The sequence below is a fragment of the Lagopus muta genome, chromosome 22 (assembly GCF_023343835.1).
Source record: "Lagopus muta isolate bLagMut1 chromosome 22, bLagMut1 primary, whole genome shotgun sequence".
In the NCBI taxonomy this organism is placed as follows: domain Eukaryota; kingdom Metazoa; phylum Chordata; class Aves; order Galliformes; family Phasianidae; genus Lagopus; species Lagopus muta.
In genome coordinates, this window is record NC_064454.1 from 4,480,663 (window position 1) to 4,508,317 (window position 27,655).

At 49.3% G+C, this 27,655-nt stretch overlaps 1 protein-coding gene across 2 annotated transcripts in view; it reads right to left on the reverse strand.

The window, feature by feature from the left end:
* ZBTB16 (zinc finger and BTB domain containing 16) overlaps nucleotides 1-27,655 on the reverse strand; it is a 72,120-nt gene that overhangs the window by 23,635 nt on the left and 20,830 nt on the right. For both annotated transcript variants that reach the window (XM_048968430.1, XM_048968429.1), the window contains exons 3-4: nucleotides 13,345-13,442; nucleotides 2,188-2,274 (exon numbers count right to left, since the gene is read on the reverse strand). In XM_048968430.1, the coding sequence (XP_048824387.1) occupies nucleotides 2,188-2,274; nucleotides 13,345-13,442 (185 nt within the window). The remainder of the gene's footprint in view (nucleotides 1-2,187; nucleotides 2,275-13,344; nucleotides 13,443-27,655) is intronic.

Below are 27,655 nucleotides of genomic sequence, written 5' to 3' on the forward strand. Positions count from 1 at the left end.
CTCAAAGACTCCACTTCGGACTGTCTGATGTGAACTCCTCCGTGCCCCTTAACAAACCCACTGTGGGTTGGAAGGGCAGTGTTTACAGCTTGTATCCGTCACCCTGTATGGGGCAGAAGGAGCTCCTCGTGCTTATCCACAGCCAGCCGTATCCAACCCGAAGAGCTGGAAAGCACAATAACAGAAACGTGGCAAAAGCCAACTGTTGATAGCTCTTTGGAAAGGAGCAACGTTTTCCTCACAGAGGGAGCAGTCATATTACGCTGTATTTGCTGCACAATGGTTTCCTACATGCATACTTTAGAGCTAAGCTATAAAAGCAACAGTGCTTCAGTGAATCACTGCCTCGTGTCTACGCTGCACTGGAAGAGGAGCTCAGGCTATCTCACCCTTACAAAGCATGGAAGCTAAAACAATGCTGCAACTCAAGTTGCCTTCTTTATCAGCCTGCCGTATCACACGGTGGTTTGCAGGAGGGACTCACGGCGCACTGATGGCTCTTTATTTGCCTGAACACTGTGTGATGTTGGGATAACAGATGGGGTTCTGCTCCTGTGCCAAGAAAGGAACCCCAAGGCCCCCCAAGGCCGCATTCCTGCTCTCATCCCACCCAGCATCTTAGCATCCCGTTAGAAGCGACGCACAGACCTCATGGCTGCAAGGCGAAACTCACAGAGAGCCCCAGTGCAGTGCAATTATTTGTAGAGATGCTTGAAAGCAGGAAGAGAATGATTGGTGTAGGCTGAGATTCTCCAATGATTTACAATGCATCACTCTTAGGCTCCTGATCATCAGAACAGTCTTGACAATGTTATTTATCTCTTGGAAAGCTTCTCTTAAAATCTGAAATGGTGGCCAAGTGCCATCGCACCGGTCACATTCTGTAAAAGTTTGGTGAGAATTACACCTGAATTTTAGAGCCGTGTTTACAACATCAAGGGAGCAACAAACCAATTATCTGGAAGGAAATTGCAACTCCGTTAGCAACTCTTGCCAACAACAACACCTCCATACTTCCAAACCTCTGCTCCTGGGTATGGGGCAAGGGCAGGGCTGGTTCCATGTTCCCAGCACCTCTCCCACTTTTCTTAAAGCCAATATTCTATGGATACTGGTCAGTTTGCATCATGGTCAGTGCTTGGTGCACAGAGCAAGGGTGGCCATCCAGCAGCACAACGACACTCTGAGCTGAACCACAGACAGCTGTGCTGCTCCTTCCACCAGTATCTCCCAGGAACCCACCTGGGGATGTTTCCCTTTTGAGAGTCACAAACTGTAACACAAATACAAAAATATTCCCAAGAGGTCAACAAAATGCAGGCTGATTTACCTTAATGGAACTAATTTCAAGACTGAAATGGACTTGGGCAGCTCAGAAGCCAGGATTCGCAAAGGATGAATCTTGTGGTTTGCCAAAACTTCTAAAGGAAGCTTAAATATCTAACTTAGGTCTAAATGGTGTTTGATAAACAGGCACTTAGAATCATACCAATCACAGAACCAAAGAATGGGTTGCAAAGGAGCACAATGCTCATCCAGTTCCAACCCCCTGCTGTGTGCAGGTCACCAACCAGCAGACCAGGCTGCCCAGAGCCACATCCAGCCTGGCCTTGAATGCCTGCAGGGATGTGGCATCCACAGCCTCCTTGGGCAACCTGTTCCAGTGCCTCACCACCCCCTGAGTGAAAAACTTCCTCCTGATATCCAACCTAAACCTCTTTTGTCTCAGCTTAAAACCATTCCCCCCCTCCCCGTCCCGCTAGCAAAAGTTTAAACCATTTTAAAACCATCTTAAAACCATTCCCCCCAGCAAAAGTTTAGTTCCCCAAGAAACAAACAAACCCCACTGGGGTGAAACCAGCACCACAACCACACCGAGAGCAAGGCACTGCACTCCCCAGCAACTGCGTCACTGCACGACTGCAGAAAGTCAGCCTAACTCTGAGCATCCCTGAAGGGAACGGCAGCAAGGGTCACTGCTTAGCTTGGACAAGATCAATCAGGGCGGTAGGACACAGGATCCCTCCATTGGTCGTAAGGGCTCATTGGGGGAGAAGTAACAGACCTGGGAGAGGGATCTCCTAGAAAGCACGGCTGCTCGGGGCAGAGGCAGCAGGCACAGCGCTTCCTTCTGTGCTGTTTGTTTGGAGGAGTTGGGCAAAAAAAAAAAAGGAAAAGTCAACATACCAGTGTGTGTCTGCCTGTGTGTCTCCAGGGCATCTTCTTTTGAGAATTGTGCACCGCACTGATCACAGACAAATGCTTTGGCACCCGCTGGAAAGACAAAGGGGAAAAGGAGCATTATTCAGAGAGCACAGTGGAGGGCTGCAGCACACAGCAAGGTGGGAAATCACAGTGGCAAAGAGCACTGCAGAAGGGATGGGGTGGGCACAGACAGGCATCCCTGGCACTGAAGCCATGTATGGGGACAGGGCTTGGATGGAGCAACTCAACAGCAAGCATCCAAAATCAAAGCTCCTACCCAGGATCTGACAGGAGAATGTATCCATTCCTGGAGAGAAAGGTTCTCACGGAACCAATGCAAGCAAACAACATGAAAGCAATATGAAGAGGACTCCTCTAGGAACGCATGCATTTTTAAAGCCATTCACTTCATAAAAAGCAGAATTTATTGGATAGAGGGATGTGTATTTTATAGTCCACAAACAGCAGCAAGAAGCAGCCGCCCTCCTCCGTCCCATTGCTCCGTGAGTTCCACATCACAGCACAGTGCACAGATGTACCATTGACGTTGCACAGTTCTTTCACTGCGAGGTGTTGCTTGCCAAGAAGAAATTAAATATTTGTTTTCAAAAAATCATTAAACATCAATGAGTTTCATTAGAGTGGCAACTGATCTAACTTTAATTGGTTTCCTGCCCCTTCCTATTGTAGCGTCGTCACCAGTATCAGAGGATGGGAGGAAAGCGAAGGCAGAACCATCTGATAAGCAACGCGGCAGAAACAACACCATTCAGTGAGAAGCACAGATACTCCTTTGCCTGTGAGAGAGATGTGGTGTTTGGGGGAATTCTTAGAAAATCACTATCAACATGTGCCGCGTGCGGCGGGTCAGAGGTGCCGGTGAGAACAAGGAAAAAAAACAGGATGTCTAACAGCAGATAAGTCACTTCCAGATAAAACCAGATTAACAATGCACACTATCTCCAGTGCATACGCTGCCAGGACAAAGCTGTGAACGAGGCTGTGAGATCGTGAAGCTCGATTCTGCTGCTGTAGGGACCCATCCGTGGAGCAGAGCGCGGACGGGCAGCTCAGAGGACAGGGGCACACAGAGCTGCTCCCCACGCCCGCATCCACGCTCAGGAACCAACCCCGGGATGCACAGTGCAACGGAACAAAAGGAGAGACGGAGGTACCACCAAATCCATTACCACAAGAATTCCTTTGCCTTTAAATTGTCTTAGTAACGGCTGGCTCACAGGCAGAAATATTTGGCAGCAGCGAAATTAAAAGTGATAAATTTTCTCGCCAAGCTTTGATCGATAATAGAGGTCTCATCTGTTAATCAATAAGACAGTCTGCCTGTTTACTGTGCATATGTTGTTCTCTGCTGCCTTCCCTATGATGTCAAGTTTGCATTCAAAACAACTCAAGTGTGCATAAACCACATGGCTGCTTGCAAAAAAATAAATAGGAAAGTGCATTTTGGTGACATCACGGCACGGCTGCAGCCCTGCTCCCATGTGCTGGGGGACACAGGGATGTGGGGACACAGCCCCATGCCAGCTGCCCCCTCCCTTTGCCCAAGGACGGCTTTAATAACGAGCTGGGCTCTATTACCGGCATAATTAGAGAGGTCACTGCTGTTCAGGAGCTTGCTCGGGATGTTTTGTTCCTGGAGCAGTGACCCAAAAGGCCAGCAGGGCCATGCCACGGTTTCTGTGTTGGGTTGGGTGGTTGTTTTTTTTTTCTTTGTAATTTCATTTCTCCCCAGAAGCACACACTGCATGCCATACCCAGGGCTGAAGAGGGGGCATGGGGCATTGTCCACATGGGGACAACAAAACCTCATCCAGCGAATGGTAAATGATGGGCACTCAGCACCCAAACCATCCTGCTGAGCCAAAGCAGGCACAGAGCATGGCGAGCATCTCGATGAAGTGCAGAGGGGCAGCTCCCAGACCAGCTGCAGGGACAGGCACTGGGAGTACAGGACTGGGGCAGCCTCCCTGGGCACCCATGGGACCCTGATCAATAGGGCAGCGCTGCCCTCCCCTCCCCATCAGCCTCCAGCACGGTTGATGTACAGCAGGCAGTTGCCAAGGCGATGCCTCTCCATCTCCACTTTGAGCTCTCCGAGACCCACTGCTGCGAAGCGCAATCCACGAGGTTACATCAACCTGATGGAGCAACAAGTTGGCCCCGTGTCGAGCAGATCAACCATGCGGGGCCAGGACCCCGTGAGCATCACCGCCACGGCAGCAGGGCCACGGTGGGGACAGCACGGAGCTGCAGCCCCCAGCATCGACGCAGTCCTCAGCTCCAACACGGCCCCCAGCTTCAACACAGTGCCATCCTATGCAGAGGGGAAGGTGGGCATGAGTGCAGGGTGCAGGAGGGGGGATGCGGGAAGGCACAGGGACTGCTGAACAGCTCAGAGAAAAGCAAAGCACGAGGCGCCCGCCAGCAGCTGACCGGGGGGCGGGGAGGGCAGGGGGACAGCAAAATTCCTTGAGATTTTAAAATAAACAGGGTGAATGTTCTGATGAGATATGCACGCTGGGTTACATAAGGAAGTACAGAGTGTACCAAAACAGCATACCCAAAAAAAGCATAAGCTGTCAGAACAATGAGTACAGACACGGGGCATTTTACAACAGGCTATGCTGTACAGTTTTATTTACAGTACCTCTTATCAGTCAGGGAACAGCACGCTGCCTGCCAATTTCCAAAGGCCAGGACTGTGTGTTCTTTCACTCAAGTAGATGTGTACTCCAGGCAGGGAATTTTTTTTTAATCAACAAAACAAAAACTGATCTGGAGCCAGAATTCCTGCAATGTACACACACTCGGAGGAGAGGGGGGAGGAGAGAGTACGGCGATTGAATATGTAAATAGTTCAAGGTTAATTTTACTATGTGAGTCACCAGGAAAAATGTCATCCAACATCTGAGCTTATTATAACAGGGCTTAGAAAAAAAACAGTTAGATGTTTATTAGAGGGAGCATGACATATTTGAAAGCAGTACATCAAGAGGCTGTGTCAGGGCTTTTTTTTTTTTTTCTCCCCTCTTTTTTTTTTTCCTTTACTCTTTTCTTCTTTTAAATAACACCCGTAAAAACTATTAGCCCAGTAAAATGTAAACAGAAGTTTTGGGAGGGTATTTTTAGCGAGCGGCTTCTATTGCCTACAATACATAGATATCTTCAGATGATCTTCCCAAGGGGATGGGACTTAACGTGCTGCCAAGTATCAGCTGTGTTTTGGAGCATGCCTTGTAATTGGCACACAAGCCTCCACCGAACATTTATATCTGTACGAGCAAATTTATAGCTCCTGCCTAATAAAGGTCCTCGCGGCAGCAGGCTGGCAAAAACACGCCGAGAAGCGGCTCGCTCAGCGCCCGGCACGCAGCGGGATGGGGTTAGCACGTGCTTTTTGTGCTTTTTGGCCCTTTTCTTCCTCGCTGGACAGGTTTTTCCTCCCTGCGGGGCTAAGGCTGCTCGTGCCGTGACATGGGGATGAATGATGCTTGTTTTAATGACACGGCGTGAGCGATGCGCTCGGCTTCTCGGAAATTAGATCCCAGAAATGGCCAGCTTGAACATCGCCCCCGAGCGGGATGGATGCGGTGCCTGGGGCTCCCAGCTCAGAGTTTCGCCCCCAGTTGCTACCTACTGGGCAGCCGTAGATGCAGCACTGCCATTCGATCCCTTTTCCACATCTTTTTCCCCCAAAAGTCCCAGGCTGCACAGCTGCTCTAGCACTAGGATCAAGCGGCATCCTTTGGCCATGCCAAGCCCACTGGCACCCACTGTGCCCAAGCTGTACCCAGTCACTGCACACCTGGACCCACAGACACCATCCCACTATTTTAACCCACCTAAAAGAAACAGCAGCTTCTTTCAGACTCCCCCAGGCATCTACTCTGTGAAACGTGGAAACAATTGATCAACTTTTCCCATGGAATACAGCAAACTACAAGCTTTAGTGCCAGACCGCACCTCCTGCAAAGCATCCTGCATCTCAACAGCTCATCCTGGCATGGGGGTACCCTGAAATGGCTCCAACCTGTAAGGAAAAGGCTCTGTGGATTTGAAAACAGAGCTTTCCTATTTTTAGTCCCTATCGGCCTTAATAATACTTCCCAACGCCCATTCAGCTTAATTACTTTATTGAGGACAAGGAGTAGGCTCTCTAGGTTTAACGCTTGTGATGTTAGGAAGTAGTAAAATGTTCTAACTGGTTAAAAATGACACTCGTCCGCTTGCCTTTGGTGTTCCCAAGACCGTAATTGCAGCACAGGCAGCAGGTCTGAAGCTGCTGGGCTGCTCCAAAGCTTTGATTTTCACCTCCTGCACCTCCTGTAATTGAGGTGTTGCGTTACAACAAGTGCAGTGGTGGTCCTTCCAGAGTTAGGATAAAAATGAATAGATGGGGACAGACAGATCCTGTGAGGGTCACAGAGGTGGCAGTGGGGACACCTTTGCAAGGTGCTTTGCTACCTCCACAAACCTGCAAACCTGCTCTCCTCCGACAGCAGATGAGCCATGCCTCATTAACCTTCCCAACTAATTTTACAATTTACTAAACCACTGTTTTCCCGCGCCCATTTAACCATCCCTGACTGTGATAAACTTTTATGGGGCTGGTGGCCAGGAGAAAGCTGAAAGGAGGCTGAGGCAATAAGGAGAAGAGGTACTTAAAAATATAAATGGTAACTCATGTGCCTCGAAAAAACAGAAGGAAAAAGAATCATAGAATCATAAGATGGGTTGGAAGGGACCTTAAAGATCATGGAACCATAGAATTTAGAATGGGTTGGGTTGGAAGAGACCTTAAAGATCATGGAACCATAGAATTTAGAATGGGTTGGGTTGGAAGGGACCTTAAAGATCATGGAACCATAGAACTTAGAATGGGTTGGGTTGGAAGGGACCTTAAAGATCATGGAACCATAGAACTTAGAATGGGTTGGGTTGGAAGGGACCTTAAAGATCATGGAACCATAGAACTTAGAATGGGTTGGGTTGGAAGGGACCTTAAAGATCATGGAACCATAGAACTTAGAATGGGTTGGGTTGGAAGGGACCTTAAAGATCATGGAAACGTAGAATTTAGAATGGATTGGAAGGAACCTTAAAGAGCACAGAACCATAGAACTTAGAATAGGTTGGATTGGAAGGGCCCTTAAAGACCATAGAGCCATAGAATTGTAGAATGAGTTGGGTTGGAAGGGACCTTAAGGAGCACAGAACCACAGATGGTTGGAAGGGACTTCAAAGACCATGCAGCTCCAACCTCTGACATTGACTGGTTGCCACCCAAGGCCCCAGCCATGGCAGGGAGCAGCCAGCAGGACCAGGGCCATCACGGGATGTCTGCTTATAGCCCTATGCTCTGCCCAGCCTTCCAACAGCCTCACTCAAAAAGCACAACGCAGCCAAAGGATGGGCACAAAAGGCTCAACCCACACAAACGTATCGCTGCTATTTTGAGGCAGAAAACAGGAAAAGCAGTATTTGCCCGTGCTGCATCTCAAGGAGGGTCCTGAGGCGGGGCTCCATGCCAGCAGAACACCCAGACCCTGCATAACTGCAACGCCAAAGCGACAGCCCTGTGATACAGCACTGACTCCAGTCCCCGCCCTCAAGCGCAAGGGATTAATAAAAATTTGGGATTATATATTATTAAAACGCTGTAATCGGCAAGAAGGTGGAGAGAGGGAAAAATATGGATTAAAAAAAGTGCCAAGTAAATTTATGCACTGTCGTCGCTTTACTACCCTAATTAATTCAGTAATTTCAAAAACAATTTTATTTATGTTCCATTTACCACATCAAAAGTGCAAAGGAAAAAAAAAAAAAAAAACAACCCACAGTGATGCTAAAATAATACCTCAAGGCATCTATTTTTAATCAGTAAAAAAAAAATAAAGAAAGAAAGAAAAAAATCCGAGCCCTGGTTTCTATACAATCTCTCTTGGGCAGACCACCAACTCTAAGAGAGAGAAAACAGCCGAGCCCTCTGTGAGTGCCTTCCTGGCTGCCGAAAACAGAGCTTGTCAAAAAAAAACAAATCCATAATGGCCTGAGGCTCCTCTCCAATCTATTTTCTGCTCAGCTGGTTTTAAATGAAGTTATTATGAGTCATTAAAACACCCGCAAGCCTGTGGAAGTCAGCCAATTACAATTTTAAATTTAGCCTGTTCTCTACCCCATTCTCTTGTTTTCTTCTTTTGCTCACATAAAGCTGCTTTTTATTATTATTATTATTGTTATTATTATTATTATTATTATTATTTCCCTTTCCCCTATTTCACCCAAGTGGAATAGACAGTAAAATCTCCAGTACTTTCCATAAAAGAAATCTAAGAAGGTCCAAAAATATCAAGCTGCAAACCAGGTTTGGATTTAGAGAGACATGAAAGGGTTTTCTTTTCATCCTTTTCTCTAAACTGCCATAAAAATGCGATAATTGAATATAAAAATAATATTAAAAAATGGAAGATGTGGGTTTTATAGAAGGTAAAGGCTTCTGAACCGAGCGTGAACCTCAGCCCCAAAGGATGAGCTCATCCTCAGTGCTATCAGGGCATTCTACACTGGCAGCTTCATGGGGAAATGGCAGACAGCAGCGCCAGGTAGCAGAGGAGGAAGGTGTAAACCCAAGCATTTCTGACGTGTTCCTTCCAGCTTGTCAGCACAGAGCAACCAAAGGCACCCAAGTGGTGCCCTAACGGGATGCTCAATGCAACCCTTCCTCTGCAGCTGCCTTCAAGCTGCAGGGCAGTGGGTCTGCATCCCAAAGAGCAGGGCAGGAGTGATGCTCAAGGGGAAGCCTGCCAGCAGGGGATGAACCGGGGCTGGGCTCTGGGGTTTGGGCTCATTTTGGCACCCATGCTGTTGGCTTGGCCGGGTGGCAGTGGTTGCACCACGCCGGGCAGGGGGACGGGGTGAAGGCTGTCCCTTGCTGGGGACTTTGCCCACTGCTGTGCCACATCACCTGACATGGGAAGACACCCGGCAGCACCTCCCTCACACACCACCCAAAAATAAGGGGATGGGGTGGATGCACCAAAGGTGGGGAGAGCATCCACCAGCATCACCATGCCAATTTCATCTGCTGATTGGAGCGCTGCTCGGGGACACAGGGAGAATTAATGGGGAGAAGGGGATATTTTCAGGTTAAAAAAAAAATAACAATAATTTCAGCTTAGCAACAATAAAAAAGGTTATTACATAATTTCCACTTTTCCTCCACCCTTAAAGTAATGTTCTATCTGACAGCCTCCTCTCAGAGGGGAAAAAATGACAAATCCAATCCAAAATTCAACAGCCTGTGTTCTGTTCAGAAAGCACACAGTGTACTATACAGCCCATAAAACTCCAAACAGCCTCCAGACACTTCTGCAATCGTCCTCCATCAAAACACTTTGTCTTGCATACAAAAATAAGATACAGTGCTGAACGGAATACGAAATCAGCCCATTACAGTACAGGGAGGCTGCTACTTAGCAACAAGGGGGCTTTAAAGCCGCGATGCTCTACAGGAAACAAAATCTGTCAAGCCTGTTGGGCAAATGATAAACATTAGCAGTATTAAAAAACACAAAAGCCATGTAAATGGATTGCGAGCGACGCGGGGAGGGCCGGGCGCCGCAGCGATGGGGCAGGGGATGGCTCCCAGCCATGGGGAGAGGTCCCAGCCCGACCCCCCCGGGGGCTCCGGCACGGTGCCCTGCATTGAACTTCCATAACTTTCCCATCTAGCATGCACGACGAGGAACCTGGAAGGCGACGGGCTGCGCCGCGATGATCACATATATTTAGAGGTATTAATGTAGACAGATGTGCGTAAGATTTATTTGCTACAGAGAGCACTATGCTGTAATGGGTCCTGGCATCGCGCTCCGCATAATGCGGCGCAGAACACCTTAAATAACAAAGAGCAGCCAAAAAGCAGGGAGAGAGGAGAAGCGGTGACGGGTGAAAAATAAATATATTTCATCAGGTAAGGGGGGAAAAAATAAGCTGGCTCTGAATCAGCAGCCGGGTCTAGGAACGGAGCCAAAACAGGAGCTAAAAAGCAAACCATATTCTTCTGGTCTCAGCTCAGACTCCCGAGGCAGAAAGGATTGGGGGGTTGGGAAGGGGAGGGGGGAGAAATGTATTTTTCATCAGCCAGTGTATAATTTATAAACAGCATTAAACAGTTTTTGTTTTCTTTCTTCCTCTCTCCTGTGTGTGCGGGTTGGCCGGCAGTCAAGCCTGCATTAATTTCTGCTGTGGGTACAGTGTGTTCTTGGATGCACATCTGCGGATGATCATAAACGCAGGAATGCTGGCAGAACATCCAGACCTGCCGGCAGGCCGCTGACATCACTCGGGGACCGAACGCGGGACGGCGGCCAGGCGGGGAGGGGGGGGCCGGGAAAAATCCCCGCTGAGCCTCCAGCGCTTCCCTTCCTGCTCCCTTCCACCGAACAATGCTGGGCACGGAGGGAGGAGCGCGGCGAGGGGCTATCGCCTCCATCTCCGATCAAACATCTTCAGCGGGAGATAACCAGCGAGGAAGGAAAGTTGATGTTCATCAGAGACGTGCAGCGGGCAATGAGGCTGCAGTGCCAGAGCTTGGCAGGATCAGCACCCTCAGGTGTCCCCCGTGGGACCCATGGGATCGCAGCAGGGTCGGGGCCGCATCCTGCTCCCAGCACCTCGCAGCTCCCGGCGCTGCTCCTCCATCCACCCGCAGCCCTCGGGCAGTGCAGGTGCTGCAGGAGGGCACAGCACTGCCCGTGTGTTGCAGTAGCCTCACACATGGCCTTGCCCACATTTGTCCCCATTTGCAGTCTGGGTAGTTACAGCATCCATCTCCATCACAGCAGAGATTTCAGACCAGAAGCAAAGGCAAAGCAAGCAGCAGGGAAGGAGTAAATCCCCAAATCCCCCCACCTCTCCCTAGCAATGAGTTTTTTTCTGTCCTCCTCTTAATGCAATCTTTAAAGTTTTTGCAAACACATCCCAGTTAGGAGCAGGCAGTGATAATGCAGCCGCGCCACGCATGCACCAACACTTTGCACTTCATTAAGAGTAAGCCTATATTGAAATGTAAACATTTGGCAGAGTATTTATCATGCACCTGAAAGCTGCTGAGATAAGAGTGCCAAATAATCCCCGCGTCACAGCGTGCACCACAAAACCCCCATAGGGCTGGCTTGGACATTTATAAAGATGAGAATTATTACATTTACTCATGTTGGATTCACTTATCCATCCTCCCCTCACCAGAAACCAAATGGATTTCCATGAGACACGCAGCCCCACAAGCTCAGAGCACAAGGACAACACAGATGTAAGGATGGCACTGGCCCCTTCCCACCCCCTCTCCCTGCAGGACCACCCTGCTCCCCTCTCCTTTACCCTGGGGCACAGGGTAAGGCATGGGCTTAAGCAGGAGAGTGCTCAAGAGCCATGAGAATAAAACATGCAACGGTCCATTTGGGCTCCTGCAGTTTCCTGCCTTTCTGTGCTGGAGCATTTCAGCTCGAGAAGAAGGCCATTGCTTCTTCAGACCCACTATGGGAAGAGTTTGGTCAAAAAGACAAAATAGGATCACTGAGATGACTGAGGACGTATGCAGCTCTTTAGAACCAAAGCTCTGTGGCACCTGTGATGCCCACAACCCCATGCCAGGGGATGAGGTCTGTCTGCAGCGCAGGGGCAATGAGGACGTGCTCCCTAATCTGCCCATTAGCTGCAGAGCACCTTTATCATCAAGTTTCTCCCCCAAACGCTTGCTTAGGTAAGTTTGAAATGCAAACTGCAATTAAAAATGATATTCACTGCCTTCAATCTTTAGAGGGGGGCACCAGTGCTGGGGGGGGGGGGGGGGGGGGAAGGGGGGACACTCATCTCCTTTGGGGCATGCTCCCAATTCAATCATCAGCTTGTGTATAAGGCAAAGCTGACCGGGAAAACAAGCCGACCCCTCAGAGCCGAGCTCCATCCCGGCCGGGGGGAGGCGAGGGGAGAGGTGCAAAGGTCTCCTGCTTTAATAAATAACAGCGCTGGAATCCGCCGCGGCTGTTTTCGAGCGCTGGGAGAGCTCGCCCTGCCCGCTGCCCCCACCCCTCCCTAACCCTTGCCAGATTAGAGAAAAAATTAATCCTGTGCGATGACAAACTTGGCTCGGCGCGCACTGTACATACTGTACCCACACGGCTGGCAGCCGGCCAGGGACGGGACGAGAGCCAAAGCGGCGGTAACAAACACGAGCCGCGCACGCCAGCGCTGCGGGAGGGGGGGACGTCCGTGCCCTGCAGCCCCGGGGCGACGCTGCCGGCCCTGAGCCCTCCCCCCTCCGGCTCCTGTGCCCCATGCAGAATGGGATTTTGCTTTGTAAAGCGACCGAGCTCAGGATCCCTGCCACCAACTTGAAGCATGCTCCCCAGCATCATCCCTCTGGGAGACCCCAGTGCGCGGCGCTGCTCCCCTTGGAGCATCCCACCACATCTCTGCTAACGAACCCAGTGGCCATCTGCATTTTTTTTTTTTTTTAGTTTTAATTAAATAAAACCCTTAGCTGTACATGGGGCTGCATGCCCAACAGGAACATCAGGCTAAATTGACTTGCAGAAGCCTCCTCACCAGCGCAGCGCTCCAGCCTTCCTATATCTATTTAATTAAAGGGCCTACATAATTTGAACCCGATAGTTAGATTCATTAGACAGAGAATACCTAATTCTGCAACAGTTTTGCTAATGAAGCCACGCCGGGTATCAGTACGTGAGGATCAGCGTGCAGTGCCCAGCACACGGGAGCAAAGACGCTGCCTGAGCCCTCTGGCAGCAGCACAGAGCACTGAGCACTGCACGGAGTTTGTTATTGCAGGCTGCTCAGCATGGAAAATATTTCCCAAATTACAGAATTGAAAACGAACTTTAAAAACAAGGTGAAAAAAAAAACAACAAAAAACAAAACAAACCCAGAACAAAACACCAAAAAATCCCATCTCAAGGGATGGGTGCTGGACAAGACGTTTGCCATTTCTGCTGCTGCAAAGGGGACGAGGCCACCTTTGGGTGCAATGCATGCATCAGGAACTTGCAGTAAGTGGGCATTGAGCACATCCCTACCAGCACCCCAAACCCGACCCACCTGAGTGTGCCAGTAAGTGCATTCGCAGCCGCAAGCTGTCCAGAAACCTCTTCCCACACAACTCGCATCCGTATGTCTTCATACCGCTGTGCAGCTTCCTAGGGGAAAACACAGACAGGTCAGTGCTGCTGGGAGCCTGGGGAGAGGGCAGGGTGCAAGGGGAGACGGTGTTCCAAATGTGAACCCGGAGAACTTCCAAAGTATTTAATGAAATCTACACGTCTTATGCAGGCGTGCAGCCAGGAGCCAGCAGAAATGGGTTCAAGTTTTAAGAAGGTCCTGATGGGAGCTTCCATGTCAGCTGTTGTCCAGAGAAGCTGTGGGCACTCTGTCCCTGCAACTGCTCAAGGCCAGGCTACCTGAAGGGGTTGCACCCAGCCCATGGCACGGGTTGGGGCCGGAGGAGCTGTAAGGTCCCTTCCAACCCAACCATTCTACGATTATATGATCTTCAAGGACCTTCCCAAGTCAACTATTCTATGGTTCTATCCCCTTTAAGGACCTTCCCACCCCCACAATTCTATGGTTATATGCTCTTTAAGGACCTTCCCAACCCAGCCCATTCTACTATTCTATGGTCCTATGATCTTCAAGGCCCCTTCCAATCCAAACCATTCTACAATTCCATAGTTCCATGATCTTTAAGGGCCTTTCCAACCCAAGCCATGCTGTGTAAGATCCTATGTTTCTCAGCACTGAATGTGGGATATGTGTTCGTATCCACCAGTCATTCCTGATGTCTACATACAGTATCTTGTGGTAAACTCCTTCCTATGTGTTGTGCCCTTTAAGACAAAGCAGTGTAACTCTAAGAGGTTGCCTGGACACATCTGTTATCAAATCTCAGTTCCTACCCAGATGCAGCCTGTTACAATCACAACACAAAAAAATTAACCATCAGCCAGCCAATGGGAAATGTGCCCCTCACCACGTCTTGGTGTATAAAACAACACCTAGCTCTGCCAAATTGCACAACCAGAACTGCAACCCACAAGACCTTGTGCCCCACACTGCAAGGAGGTGCACACCATTGATAAGCTCAGGCTTTTGCAAACAAGTGCAGCTTTGCAACTGACAGAAGCATTAAAAAATACCATCCCCAAGTAACAAATGCTTCAAGCCAAGTTTGTTGGCTTTTGCCTAAGGGACACACCTCATCTAACACAAACTTTTCATACTGGTGGCAGGGAAGAGTTCGTGAGAGCAGCAGCACATGCAACATTTCAAAATCAGATTCCATAAACAGAGAAGCATTTGTGTGCGTTGGAGAAGTACCACACCAAACAGCTACACGCCAACCTCTGATCGAATCCACCATTTATCACTGCTTTGCAACAAGACAAGTATATTTTTATTGTGCTGTTGCCAACCACAAAACAGAAATGGTCTTGTATGGGTCTGGATGGTGAATATTGGACGCAGCCCAGCTCCGAGCAGTGTCCGTTGTGCACAGCTTTGTCCTCACCTCCGTGCCCAATGGTCTGGGTGTCAGGATAGCACCCATGGTCAAAGGCATTGATGAAAGAATTGGCGTGGAGTTTCTCCCCCCCTCCTCGTTTTTCGCCTGCTCAAAGAACTCAATCACTGCATTTGCACGTGGAATGAAACTCCTTTGCATTTCTCAATGCAAAATGATTGCGTCTAAATATTTGTCAACATTATAGATGCTTAATCTGTTAAGAAGACCAGAAGAAATTAAATATCTTAAAGCACCACTCTTAGAGAGAGGTTGTTTTTTTTTTTTTTTAGTACCTAATCAGCACAATGGCATTAATTCATCTTAGAAATTAAAGAAAACCATGTCACTAAAGAGCCCCGAGATGTGCTTCCCAAGCTTGCACCAGGAAGGAAAGCCCACGACTTGCTTCGAGACAACACAGCAGTGCAGTGCACTCTGCAAGAAAGTCACCTCCCATCGTGGCTGTCACAGATGGCTCCTTCAGGTCGCGTGCAAGGCAGCCAGCCCCACAACTGCCCAGTAATGAGGAGACCCAAGGATGCTGAACTGCAGCATTGGGAATGCTGGGCTACAGAGAGACACCCAGCACTGAGCAGAAACTCCCAAAGAAAGAGAAGGCAGTGAAGAGCTGTAGAGCAAGTTTGTTTCAACCCTCAACTTTTCTGCAGAATATAATTATTAATCAAGCTTGTCCTGAATTCACTGTGTCATAGCAAAGGATTAAGAGTCATGCACGAATTCAGGCCAAGGCAGTTTAGAATCCAAAGGATTTATCTGCCTTGCAAAAATAAATAAAACACAAGCCTCCCGACAGACTTCTACTGCCAAGAAGTCAGCTAAATAAGTGACAATCTTCTAATTTTGCATTTTTAATTATGGACATGCCTGTCACACTTCTGCGGTTCAGGCTGAGCTGAGTTCTGCACCTATAGGTTCAAACCCTTTTGCTGGGGAGAGCACAGCCGAAGTTGCAGCTCTCACCTCTCTGGGGCTAGAAAGCGTTCTCAGTGAATTAAAATAGAGTTGGTTAATTAGCTCAAGTAAAACTTTGGTGGTTTTTAAGGGAGCCTAAAGAAATGCATAGCTCTGGTTTGGATTTTTTTTTAATTCTTTTCAAGCTGTCTTGAGAACAACAAACACTTAACTTTGAGAAATAAAGCATTATATCTAACGAGAATGACTGCATCCAAGCAAGTCTTTTTCATTGAGGGCAATGAGGCATTGGCACAGGTTGCCCAGAGAGGCGGTGGTGCCCCGTCCCTGCAGACAGCCAAGGTCAGGCTGGACGGGGCTGTGAGCACTGCTGAGCTGTGGGTGTCCCTGTGCGCTGCAGGGAGCGGCACCAGGCGGCCCCTGAGGGTCCCCTCCAAATCAAACCACTCTCCAATTCTGTTTCAAGGATACAATGGCCATTTTCTACTGTTGGTTTTCTATGGGTGTCACTCTGTAAGTGAAGACAAACTCTTGCCAGACCTCAGTGACCACATCTCCCCCAGCCCTGCGCTGTCCCCTCAACCCCCCACCACAGTCTCTGCTCGTCCTTAAGGGCCAATGCCAGCATGGAGACACAGGCAATGTTTTCTGCTGAGCACTGCCAGAGAGCTCCTTATCTTCAATGCACACAAAAGCAAAAACAAAACGGAAAAACAACCCAACAAATCACAAACCAACAAGAAGAGCCATCAAACTTTTTAGTTTTTAGCCAACAGAAATATTATCTTCTTGTTTTCTGGAACAAAATGTCGAGATGGGAAGAGCTGAACGTGCGCTGTGCCAAAATGCAGTGGGACCCACTTTGGAGGCGGCCATGCTCAGAGCAGGTCTGGAGGTGAGGGGGTATGGGATGAGCAGGGTGGGACAGCAGGGATGCTCACGGGACAGGAGTGATGCTCAGAGACCCCACAGCGTTGCTCCTCCTGCATGAAGGCACCAATGGGCACCGCATGGATCCCCACTGCGCTCTGCGCCCATCCTCACCCATCTCACCATAACACAGACAACAACGCCCAGTGCAAAACTCGACAAGCACTCATAAATTTATAAGACTTCCTTCCCACCTCTTCCAGCAAAAGCAGCAAAACAGAGAAAAACAGCGGGGCTGGGTGCCACGGCCAACAAAAGAGCCCATTAATCTCACGGGTGCCGCAGCTCCTGGAAATCTGCATCTGCCATCAAACTTGGGCGCTGATTTTTCCAGTCGTTACATAACCTGCTTATTGTTTTAAAGCGCTCAAGTTCTCGCCGAGTAATTTATTTTCAATATCTTTATCAACAAATTTCAGTGGGAACAAAAGTTTTTCATTTGGCGGCTGCTTATAGGACGATCTTATCGCTCGCAATCTTATACAGGCTCTTTCAACAAGGTCTTAAAGCGCTTTATCTGCCGGGTTCCTGGTAGCAAAATATGATTGAAATGTTCTATTTATGCTCACTGGATTAAGGAGATGTTGCAAAACTGCACAAAAAAAAACCTGGCAGATGTAAGCAAGGTATTACAGCTGCTCAGGCTGTTAAGATCTGAGGGGAAAGATCAATATGTGTTTGTGCCGTTTTACTGAAGTTGTGCCTTAAAAAAGGGGGGGGGGAGGAAGTATATTGAAGTACACCACTGAGAAGCGATGCCCAAACTTAAGTACAAAAAGATAAACTCCACTTTATTATTGATGCTGAAATTTTATTCCGTGCGCTCCCAAGCATATTAACCAGGAGGATGCTCACGGGAACGAGAGCGATGACAATTGGGAAAAGCTCCTTTTCTCTTTTTTTTCCCTTTAATAGAAAAGAAGCCCAGCACCTCCGGAACACCTGCCCTCACCGGGTGATATTTCAAAGCTATTTTTCTAAGATAGTTTTCTCTTTAATTACTGTTAGGATAAATAGCGGAAGCTGCGGTTTCCAGGTGAGGAGGTGACGCTGGATGATGCAGGGGATGGATGGCAGGAGGCTGTGGGGCTGCCCCACGTGCAGCCGCGTGCCAAGGGGCAGCGGGACCCCCCCTGGGGGAGCGCAGCCGGACAAAAGCTGGGATGCAGGCAGGCCCCTCACAAGCTGCAGGCAATTAAAAAGGCCCGTAAATGCCCCGCAAAAAGCACTTCAAAGGGACAGTAATTCCAGGCTCGGCCAGTCGAGACCGCGCGGTGTAAAAATTATGAGGTTTCCCCACGGGGTGCTTTGTGTGAAAAGGATGGGGCTGGTGGCAAAGGGGACGTGGGGCAGCCTGCGTCCCCACCCCACCATGGCACCGCTACACAAAACCCATCCCCTTCCATTTCGCTTTGATACGCTTCCCTTCCCCAGCAGCCCCCCTCCGCCTCCCCAAAACACGGCCCCCCTCCCCACAGAACCCAACACAGGGAAAGCTCTCCCCTCACCCTGCAGCCCCTTCCTCTCAGAGCGATATGCATGAATTTGGGACATTTGATTACTTTTAAGTATATATTTTTTCCCTCAAATAGACTGAATACAATGGTTAGGAAATTTGACAGAAAACTATTCTGAGCCATTTATTGCCTTAATACGCACCTTTGTCCAACAGGCAGTTTTGACAAGAGCGATAAATTCCAAATTTATGTCAACAGAGCATATGTTGAACACCTCATTTCTGAGCTAAAGCGGCATGCTGCCCCATAAATCACAGTTCTGTTTGAAATGAAAGTAGATTACAGGCCTGTGTTATTGAGCAGTTAGAGCTATAGTCATATAAATCAGAACTTTTAACTCTAGGCGATCCGTTGTGCAATTAACTAAAGGGTACTTTGTCATTTCAAGGCTTGTGCACAGACTTGGCAGGACGCACGGCTACCGGGGAAAGGCAGGGAAGAAGGGGAGAAAAAAAAGCCTCACTGGCAAGGAAAGGCTGCAGCAGCACGGAGTTTTGCTAAATACCTGTTGAATGGAGAGCAAAGCTCCAGCCCCAACCCCATGCGCTCGCTGACATGCAGCCAGGGCTCCCAGGGTCACCTCCAGGATGGAAATAGACACACACATCCATCGGCACAAACAGCCCCGGCGCGGGGCTCTGCGGAGCGCCAGGAAACGCTGCTGGAGCCCGGCTAATAAATAAAGGCGAGGTGACACACACAGCAAGGTTAAGCGCTTGCTTCCCACTCTGCAGGGCGCACAGCCTTGCCCCGACCCGCTGTCAGCAGAGCAGCCCCAGCAGCTGCTTGTCCCCTCTGATATTTGCACGCAGAGCTTTCCGTCACACCTGACTCTCCATGGGGAAAAACAGAGTGGCACGGGGGCAAAGCCCTTCGCTTTGGGTCTCCTCGATTCTAGGGCTGCGCCCAGAGACTTCCCCAGTAAAACCCCTGGCCCAGGATTGATTGCTCCAGCAACCTTGCCAGCGTCCCTCTGCAATGAAAAGCTGCATCAGTTTCCTCCATCTCGGCCGCTGCAGAGGTCAGCTGGCAACAATAACTTCTCAGCAATAAACACTGCGCCAGGCGCACGCGCTCTGGAGGAGCAGGTTGGCTGTTGTGCCTTGTGCTGGGCAGAGAAAGTAGAAAATGAGAAAAAAACCAAGGAGATGGCAGCATGCGGTAGCTTCTCCCCATAGATGTCCCAGGGCTGAGCAAAACAGATGTGATGCTATGCGTAAAGACACTGATGGGGCAGCCAGCTCACTGAAAATCACATGGACACTATGAAATCATGGAATCACAAAGGTTGGAAAAGACCTCTAAGATCACCCAGTCCACCAATAACATCCACCAATAACATCACTAAACCGTGTCCCTCAGGGCCACATCTCCATGGCTCCTGAGCACCTCCAGGGATGGTGACCCCACCATCTCCTTGGGCAGCCTGTGCCAACGATCGCTCTTTCAGAGAAGTTTTCCCTAATATCCCACCTGAGCCTCCCCTGGTGCAACTCGGTGCTGTTCCCTCTCATCTTACTGCTGCAAACACAACAGGGAGATCAGGATGCATCAGTGACATCTCAGAGACCTACTGCATTAAAAGCAAAGTAAAAATACACATTAACACAACGTTAAGAGTCTTGCACTGACTTGAAAGAGAAAAAGCACAGAAAGAAATCCACCCTTCTGCATTTCACAGATGCTCCTTATGCTTCGTCTGTGCAACAGTCAGAAATCCCAGTGCCGTGCCCAAAGCACTGAACCTCAGCACCTCATGCATTTCCCTGGTGCTCAGTGCACGTGTCCGGACTGGAGCACAGCAGCAGCATCTCACAGCCCTGTGCACGGCGCTGTGAGAGGCGGAGGAGCTGCTGCAATTGCGCGTGAGAGCTGGAAGGTTACCACCCCTGTAAGTAGCAGCACTATAAAAAGATTCAGACACTAAGTATTTCCTTTCCTATAAAATATTCATTGCCGTATGTGAGAGCCAAGCAGCAGAAACCTCAAGCATTTCTAACTTTGTACTGCAGTAATAACAGAGTTTTATAGGAACCTTCTGATTTTATTTATATCAGGCTATAAATACGTTGTTCCATCAGATGCGGAACCGTCGGCTGCTGTGTTCCCTTCCTGCTGCAAACAACACACATAAAGCGCAAGGTGGACGGCACAGGACCGGCGTGGCTCAGCATCCCAAATGAAATCAGGTTAAATAACTCGGAAGAAAAAAAACAAACCAGCAATTCCATAACAGGTTCACTCGCATTCCTTCGTGCTCCTCGCCGAGAGCACCAGCAATATCTCTGTGGGGTGAGCTCACTTATCCTAATAAACACCAATCACCTGTCAGTGCACACGCAGCCGAGCTCACAGCGTGCCAGATGTGCCTCCTGGCCCCAAATTCCCCCTTTGCTTCTCAGCACCAATCCTGCCCCACCAGCACCATGCCCACCCCTCGGCTCCATTGCATCCCTGAGAGCACTGGGCGATGGCTTTGGTGCAGGAGACCATCAGGGGACGCTTGTTTTTTTCACCTGCACCCCTCTTGCCCCAGCAAATCAATATGAAAATCAATTAATCTGCTGATATATTTTATCAGGATCCACGCGGCGATGCCACATCTCATTTACAGCAGGGACCTCGTGGAGAACCAAGGTCACCAGGTGGATCGCAGGCAACAAAACCCACATTCTATATTGGCTGCAAATAGAAAAGGGAATGAAATTGGGAGCAGAGATAAGGAAGGAGCCCGGGGATGCAACGATAACCGCACGGGGAGAGCGTGGTGCCAGCTTGGCTCACCAAGCTTGCCTAAATAGAAAGCAATCTGGGAGGGATGGGGGGCACGCACCCATGGGCAGCAGTGATGCAGAAATGGAGGCAGCAGCCAATGGCTGCTTACAGCTGGTGATAAGGAGAAAGCAAGTGCATGCACCTCAGATCAGAGTGTTACATCTGCAGCTCAGCTCAATGACATCCAACCTCGTGCCGGCTGGAGCCGATGGCACCGCTGCAATGCTGCCAGGGCCCTCATCTCCAAACACAGCAGATTAAAATAGCAGAAAGAGCTATTAAGGGCGTAAGGAAAGGGGGGAAGGGAGCAGAGTCCTTCCTCTTGGTTTAACAGATTTAAAAAGCAGGAAAAAAAAAAAAAGTTGCCCTCAAACCGCCATTGCACTTCTAAATAAAACCTCATGGGAGCGGGAAATAAAGATTTTACTATTTCTAAATTAATAAAGAAGGAAATGAGGGGGGGGCAGAGGAGAGAGCTATCAATACAGGGCACTAAAACCCAGTGCCCGTGTGATATTTGTGATGAAGAAACTCATCATTGCAGCTTCAAGAGGACCCTGACCTCATCACACCAACACGCCGACACTTCCTCTTCTGTCTCAAGAAGTTGAGAAACGGATCCCTCCTGCTTTGCCTCATCTTACATGAAAAAAAAACACAACCCAACAAACCAAAAGATGCTCAAAGCGTGCTGCCTGCCTTTCTTTTTTTAAATCCCACATGTGCTAAAGTGCTGTGGAAGGGAAGGGACTGTCCCAGCACGCTGTGCGCCCAAGACAGCACACGCAGCAGCACCTTTATCCACCCTGCTGCCTCCTGGGGACTTCCAGTCCTATGAACCCACACCAGAGGACAAAGGAAAACAGGCAACAGAGCAGAGGGCTAAAGAGATTTCATTTATCTTCTCGTGTGTTCTGGAATGACGCTTTGGATGTGACTCCTGCATGTCACCAAGGGCACGAAAGTCACAAGTGGTTGAAGCAGCCCTACTGCTTAACTGGGCCATGCCACCAGCAGGGACACAGTTAGTGGGCATGGTGGGGCTGGATGAGGTGTTTTCCAACCTCAATGACTGTATGATCTCCATCGTACCACTCTGACAGCACCTCAGAGCAACGCCAAAACATTAGAAAAGGCACCCAAGTCTCCATCCAACTGCTAAAGGATTTTGAAATTGGAGATCAACCCCATTTTGAGCTCTGAGTACTTTTCCATGCTCGCGTTAGCTGCACTTGGCGATATTCACCTTGAAAATCCAATACCTCCCTCCCTGCTCTTGGGTTTTACAAACTGATGGAATAACACCAACCCCTGTGCCAAGCACTGCCACGGGGATGCATCCCCAGCCCAACCACTGCCCACGGCTGTTGCAGCAAAGCCCTGGACTGTGGGCATAAAGCAATTCCTGGGCACCAGCAGGCTGAGCGTGCGAGCACTGATGGGTTAATGCATCCTGATTCACAGAGCCCTGCTTAGAATAGCCAATGCTAATTTGGCAGTCCAAAACCATCGTCCATATTCTTCGGGTATCCAGTGACACTGATGTATTGAAAAATAAAAGAATAGTGTTTGCTTGCATGGGTTACACTGACCCTGCAGCGCTGCGCTTGGCATAACACTTGTTTTGACTCGTAAGTTGAGCAAACATGACATGGATGTCAGAGATGTCAAAGAGAGAACCAGAGGAACTTATTTTTAAAAATACAGAATTTCAACAACAACAGCAAAAAAGCAAAGTGACCTTAAAGCCGAATACATCTGCTGCAGCAACGGAGTGATTATTCACATGTTTTGATTCCTAATTCAGAAATAATAAGTGGTTCATGGGTTCCAAGTTTAAAAATATATTCATCATCTGGTCTCCCTAGCAGCACGGATCCCATTGGAGCAGCCTGCAAGTTGTGAAGTGCTAGGTTTGTCCTTCCACTGCTTTCAACCAGGAGTGCTGGAACACGGGGACACGCTAAGCAAGGCTGTTCCAAGCAGTGCTGTGCCTTGGGACCAGGCTGCTGGGGAAGCTCTGGACTTCTGGAGACAGAGGCTGGAAGCCCAGCTTGTACGTGAAGCCTGCAAGTACTTCAGGTTTTGGCAAAGCAGCCAGGAGAGCGCAGGGCTCCTTAAATAAGAGCCCCGCAGCTCCTAATTGCCCAGATGTCCCACTTCAGAGGCAGAAGGTAATGGTTCTGGCATGACTTCAGATGCTTAGTGCCATTAATTATACACAAGAGCTTGTCCTGCTTGTGTGATGCACACAGACTGGTACTGGGCTGCCCACAGGCACAACGCTGACACCCCCCATCTGATGCTGAAGGGACCCCGTGGGATCCATCCAGCCATGGCAGCACCATCCCAGTGCCTGGGGGTGAGATGGCCCAACTCCACAGCGAGCCAGAAACAGGACGGAAAGAGAGAGTGAAGAAAACAAGAGGATGCTGAGCATGGCTGAAACAAAGGGGAGACTTCACCAAGAATGGAATGTGAGGGGCGGCGGGTGTTTTTTATAGTTCCATTCCCCATGCAGATGGTGCAGCCACCAGACCCAACCCACGGGGACACGGCTGGCAGTGTGTCAGCACCAGGGGTACCCCACTTCTCACCCCATCAGCTCACAGCAGCGCTCGTGCCCCCCTTCCCACTGCCAGCTCCTCTGGGGTCAGTCGTGCTGGATGAAATAAATTCATCACAAGCTCAGCTGCTCCGGCACGACAGGGAAACGTGCGTTTCCCAGCAGCTCGCCTCATTGCAGAGATGCTGATGTCCTCCCACCCCAAGCCACCATCCATCCCCAATGCATCCCATGTCATTGTTTTCTGCCCCCTGCTCCCCTCCCTTGGCAGCAGCCAGGCTGCTACCTTCACACATTCACTACAGACACACAGAAATTACAGGGAAGCGCGTTCTTTCAAACGCATGGCCCAGATCCTGGGGATTTTTATAAGGTAATCAAATATGCAATAGATTCAACAAACTAATTTCAAGAACACACCTGGGGTCCTCTGATAATGTCAGTTGTGTCTATACAGCGCAAGGATTAAAATTTCATAGAGTCATGATTTCATCAGTCACTAAACTACAAAGGATTAATTAACAGCAAGGGAAGAGCTCACGGGTTGAAAATACAGTCTTAAGGAAAATATCTATCTCTGCTCTCCAGATGTCAGCACATATACGAAGAAAGCACTTTGATGAAAACACTTTGTTATTATTAGGGACTCCAAAACATATTTTTTTTATTTTTTTTTTTTGCAGCTAGAAGGAAAGATGCCGAAATTTCATTCCTTCAGAAGACTCTTCAGCCACCCCCCCCCCAGCCTCTCACCCAAGCACTCGTGGGTGCACGTCCAGCCTCACCCCCATAGGGTCTTCTGGCAAAAATGTCTTCTGCAAATAAGCAGACCTCTCCATTTATACACAGGGGTGCTTCACAGGTGCAGGGGCCAATGCGTAACACTCAAGTCCATGGAAAACCACCCGAAGCACAGAGGCTAAACTTCTAAAACAAACACATCCACTCAGCCTCTCAGCACCCAGCACAGCAATTGCTGAAGTTTTTGCAGCAATAGATAGCAGCAGGTTCCCTCCCTCCCCCCTTCCCTAGGAAGATGAATTAGCAAGCTGTCAGCAAAGGACAGCCAAAGCAGTTGTGTTTCTGTAAAGGGGCAGTGGAAGTGTCTTTGATTAATGAAACCTTAATACTTGGCTGTTACACAGCCTTTCTTCAGACAGTCCCGAAGAGATAGATACCTTCAGACAGACTTAAAACACAGAGACCTGCAAGGCTTCCCCAGAAAGGCTCCTCTCAGCCGCAGTTTGGTTTTGCTGGGGAATGAATTAATTTTTTCTTCCCTATCCTTTTGTGGCGTGCCTTCAAACAAGAGGAGGGAGGTGAAACCACAATTCCTGCCAGAAGGAGGGCTGGCAGCATCCCTCTGCAGAGCCCTCACTGGTCCCAGCGCTGGGCATGGGGGAAGAAACCCAAAGCTTTCAGAGCTCTTGCTTGTGTTCCTCTTGCCCCACCGAGACCCCTATTTTCCAGCAGATCAGTGATGTAGAAGTTGAAGTGGGGAATGCTGCCCTTTGTATCCACGCAAGAAAGCCCCACAGCCCAACCACAACACACTGAACTTAGTTTCCACATCTGCTTAAGGAATCTGGGCTGGAAATACTCTGTCCGCACAGACCAACAGAAGCAGGATCGCAAATTGTTCCAAAATGCCACAAAACCAGAACCACAATTCCCAGTCGTTCCTTAAATAATCAGGGCAAAGCTGATCCATGATGCAACCAGAGTTACTTCCTTCCAAAAAAGAGCCAGAGCTCATACTTCAGTGAGAAATAAGTAGACAAGGAGGGGGTCTGCTGACCCTGCCTGGCAGGTCTGGAGAAGCCCCGTGCTGGAGCAGGAAGACAAAAAGCAACAGAGGGTACACTGGGGTACAGGCAGCCCCATGGGGCAGCACAGCCCCCTGCTGCCCTACCCACCGCTGCCTTCACCTGACTCCCTTTCATCACCTCACAAGTTCGAAAGGCTGACAAAGAACTAATTACGTCCAATTAGAAGCCAGGCGATGAGCTAGTAAATTAATGCTCCTGAACCGTGCTCAGCTGGCAAGAACCTGAACTGCCTGGAGAGAAGGGGGTGGCAGCAGGAGGGATCAGTGCACACTACGGGGCACCATCCTGGCTGGCATGGTGCACTGGGAGCCCACCTATGGCCAAGCACATCGTCACCCAACACAACCCCCAGACACCCAATGCCACCCCCAGTCACCCAACCCAAATCCCAGTGACGCAGCCCCAACTTAAGGCCATTCAACCCAACTCCCAGCCACAACTGGGAGAAGCCAAAGCCCCACATGCAGCTTGCAGCCAGCTTTGTAACCTTAATCCTTCTGGTTTTTTTTTAAGGAGATATCAGCTGTTCCCCCTGTGTGAAAGCAGAAGCTAGAAACATATTCCAACATTTTCAGGACCAGATGCCTGGAACAGAAGTGTTGTGCAGAAATCAGCACTTCGCCCCTCCTTCCTCTCCTCTTTAAAATGCTGAGGGTCCCCTTGGCAGCAGCCAATGAATGCTCCAAGATGGCAAAAAGGAGGATGGCCAGAAGCGCCAGGTTGGAGAGAAAACTGAGAACAACGAGCACTTTTATCAGGGCTACTTGGGCAAGATCTGCAGCCACAAACCTCACGTTTCTCCAAACAAGTTCCTGAGGTGGAGAGAAACAAAATGCTTATTATCAGCGTTTCATAAGCGTGATTTCTGAAAATATTTTTCCTACGGCCAAAAAAAAAAAAGAGAAAAAAAAAGAGGCGCGTGCGGCGCGGGAGAGAAAGACGCATTGTTGGTGCAGGGCAGCGGCCGTGACTGACAGCAGGAATGAATGGGAAGGCGAATGCTTGGAACGAGTCCATCAGAAAGTCCATCTGATAGCGAAACTCTCCTAAGTAAAACACACTTTTTGGGTAATGCTATCGAATCCGGAGGTGTCAGAATAGCTCGTAGAAACCAACTCCCAGAGGAGCTGTCAATATCCCGTGGCACACGGTGGTCTCTGTATCTCATTCATAATGTTTGATTTGGCCCCGGTTCCAAAACCACAAAAACATCTGTACAGAAGGAAGCGAGCGATGCAGTGAAATCATGCTGGAAACTTTTAGCATATTTCGAGTAATCTCATGGAGGAACAATGCGGGCAGATGTCACTCACTGGAAGAACACCGAGGTCGGCGGCTCACGCCAGGGCTGTGCAGATGGGGATGGGGACAGCAAAGAGGGGGACAAGAACAAGTCGGCGCTTCTTCCTTTTATCCCCACTTTTTTGGTGAACCTGGAGGAACCTCCTCGGCGCATCCTGGCATCAGTTCCACCCCTGCTACGCCAACACCCACAGGATCGCCTTCGGCTCGGCGTAATGAGTTTTACTTAGCTGAAAAGATGTTCCGCTTAAAAATAAACAGATATCTTCCCCGTTCGCCAAGAGATGACACAGCTCTCTGCAGCCAAGAGCACACGGTGTGCTCTGCCGGGACAGCACCGCTGCCCTTGTGCTCTGTGACCTCTCAGAAGAGGCTTTCTCACCATTAATTAATTTATGAACGGTTTCACCCCCCTCCCCAACATGCACAACAGGTTCCATGCAAATTCTGGAGCTTTTAAATTATACTGTTAATGAAAGCAAATAAAGGCAGTTAAAAGGCAATTTGCTCAATTGGTGTTAATATTTAAGCACAGCATGTGTAAAAATGAGACAGCAGAATTCGGTTTTTCCTGCAGAAAACTTTTTAGTCCCAGTTTTCCTTCAGGAAGGATGAAATGCACCCGGGGCGCTCCGTACGCCGCTCGCTTTTGCTTTCGCAGCCCCTCAGCATCAGGTAATGAGGCTTTTTATTAAGTAGATTTTTCACATTAGGCTCATCCGTTCCTATCATGGTGAAATTCCAATCTATAAAACGAAATCAGCTCAATCACGGCGAGATTAGAACCTACGTCCTGGGGGCAGAGGGAACAGCACGCTGCCTCCCCCCACACCCAGCCCCAGCGCTGGGATTGGGGTTATTAAAAGCTTCCCTGTCACCACCTGGCACGCTCGGTCCAGGTTTGGCAAGGACGCCTCCAAGCCAGATAGGATTTCCCCAAGCTCTCTATGTCTGATAGCAGTCCCCAGTCCCACCGCTCTGCCCTTTCCGTGATGGGGTT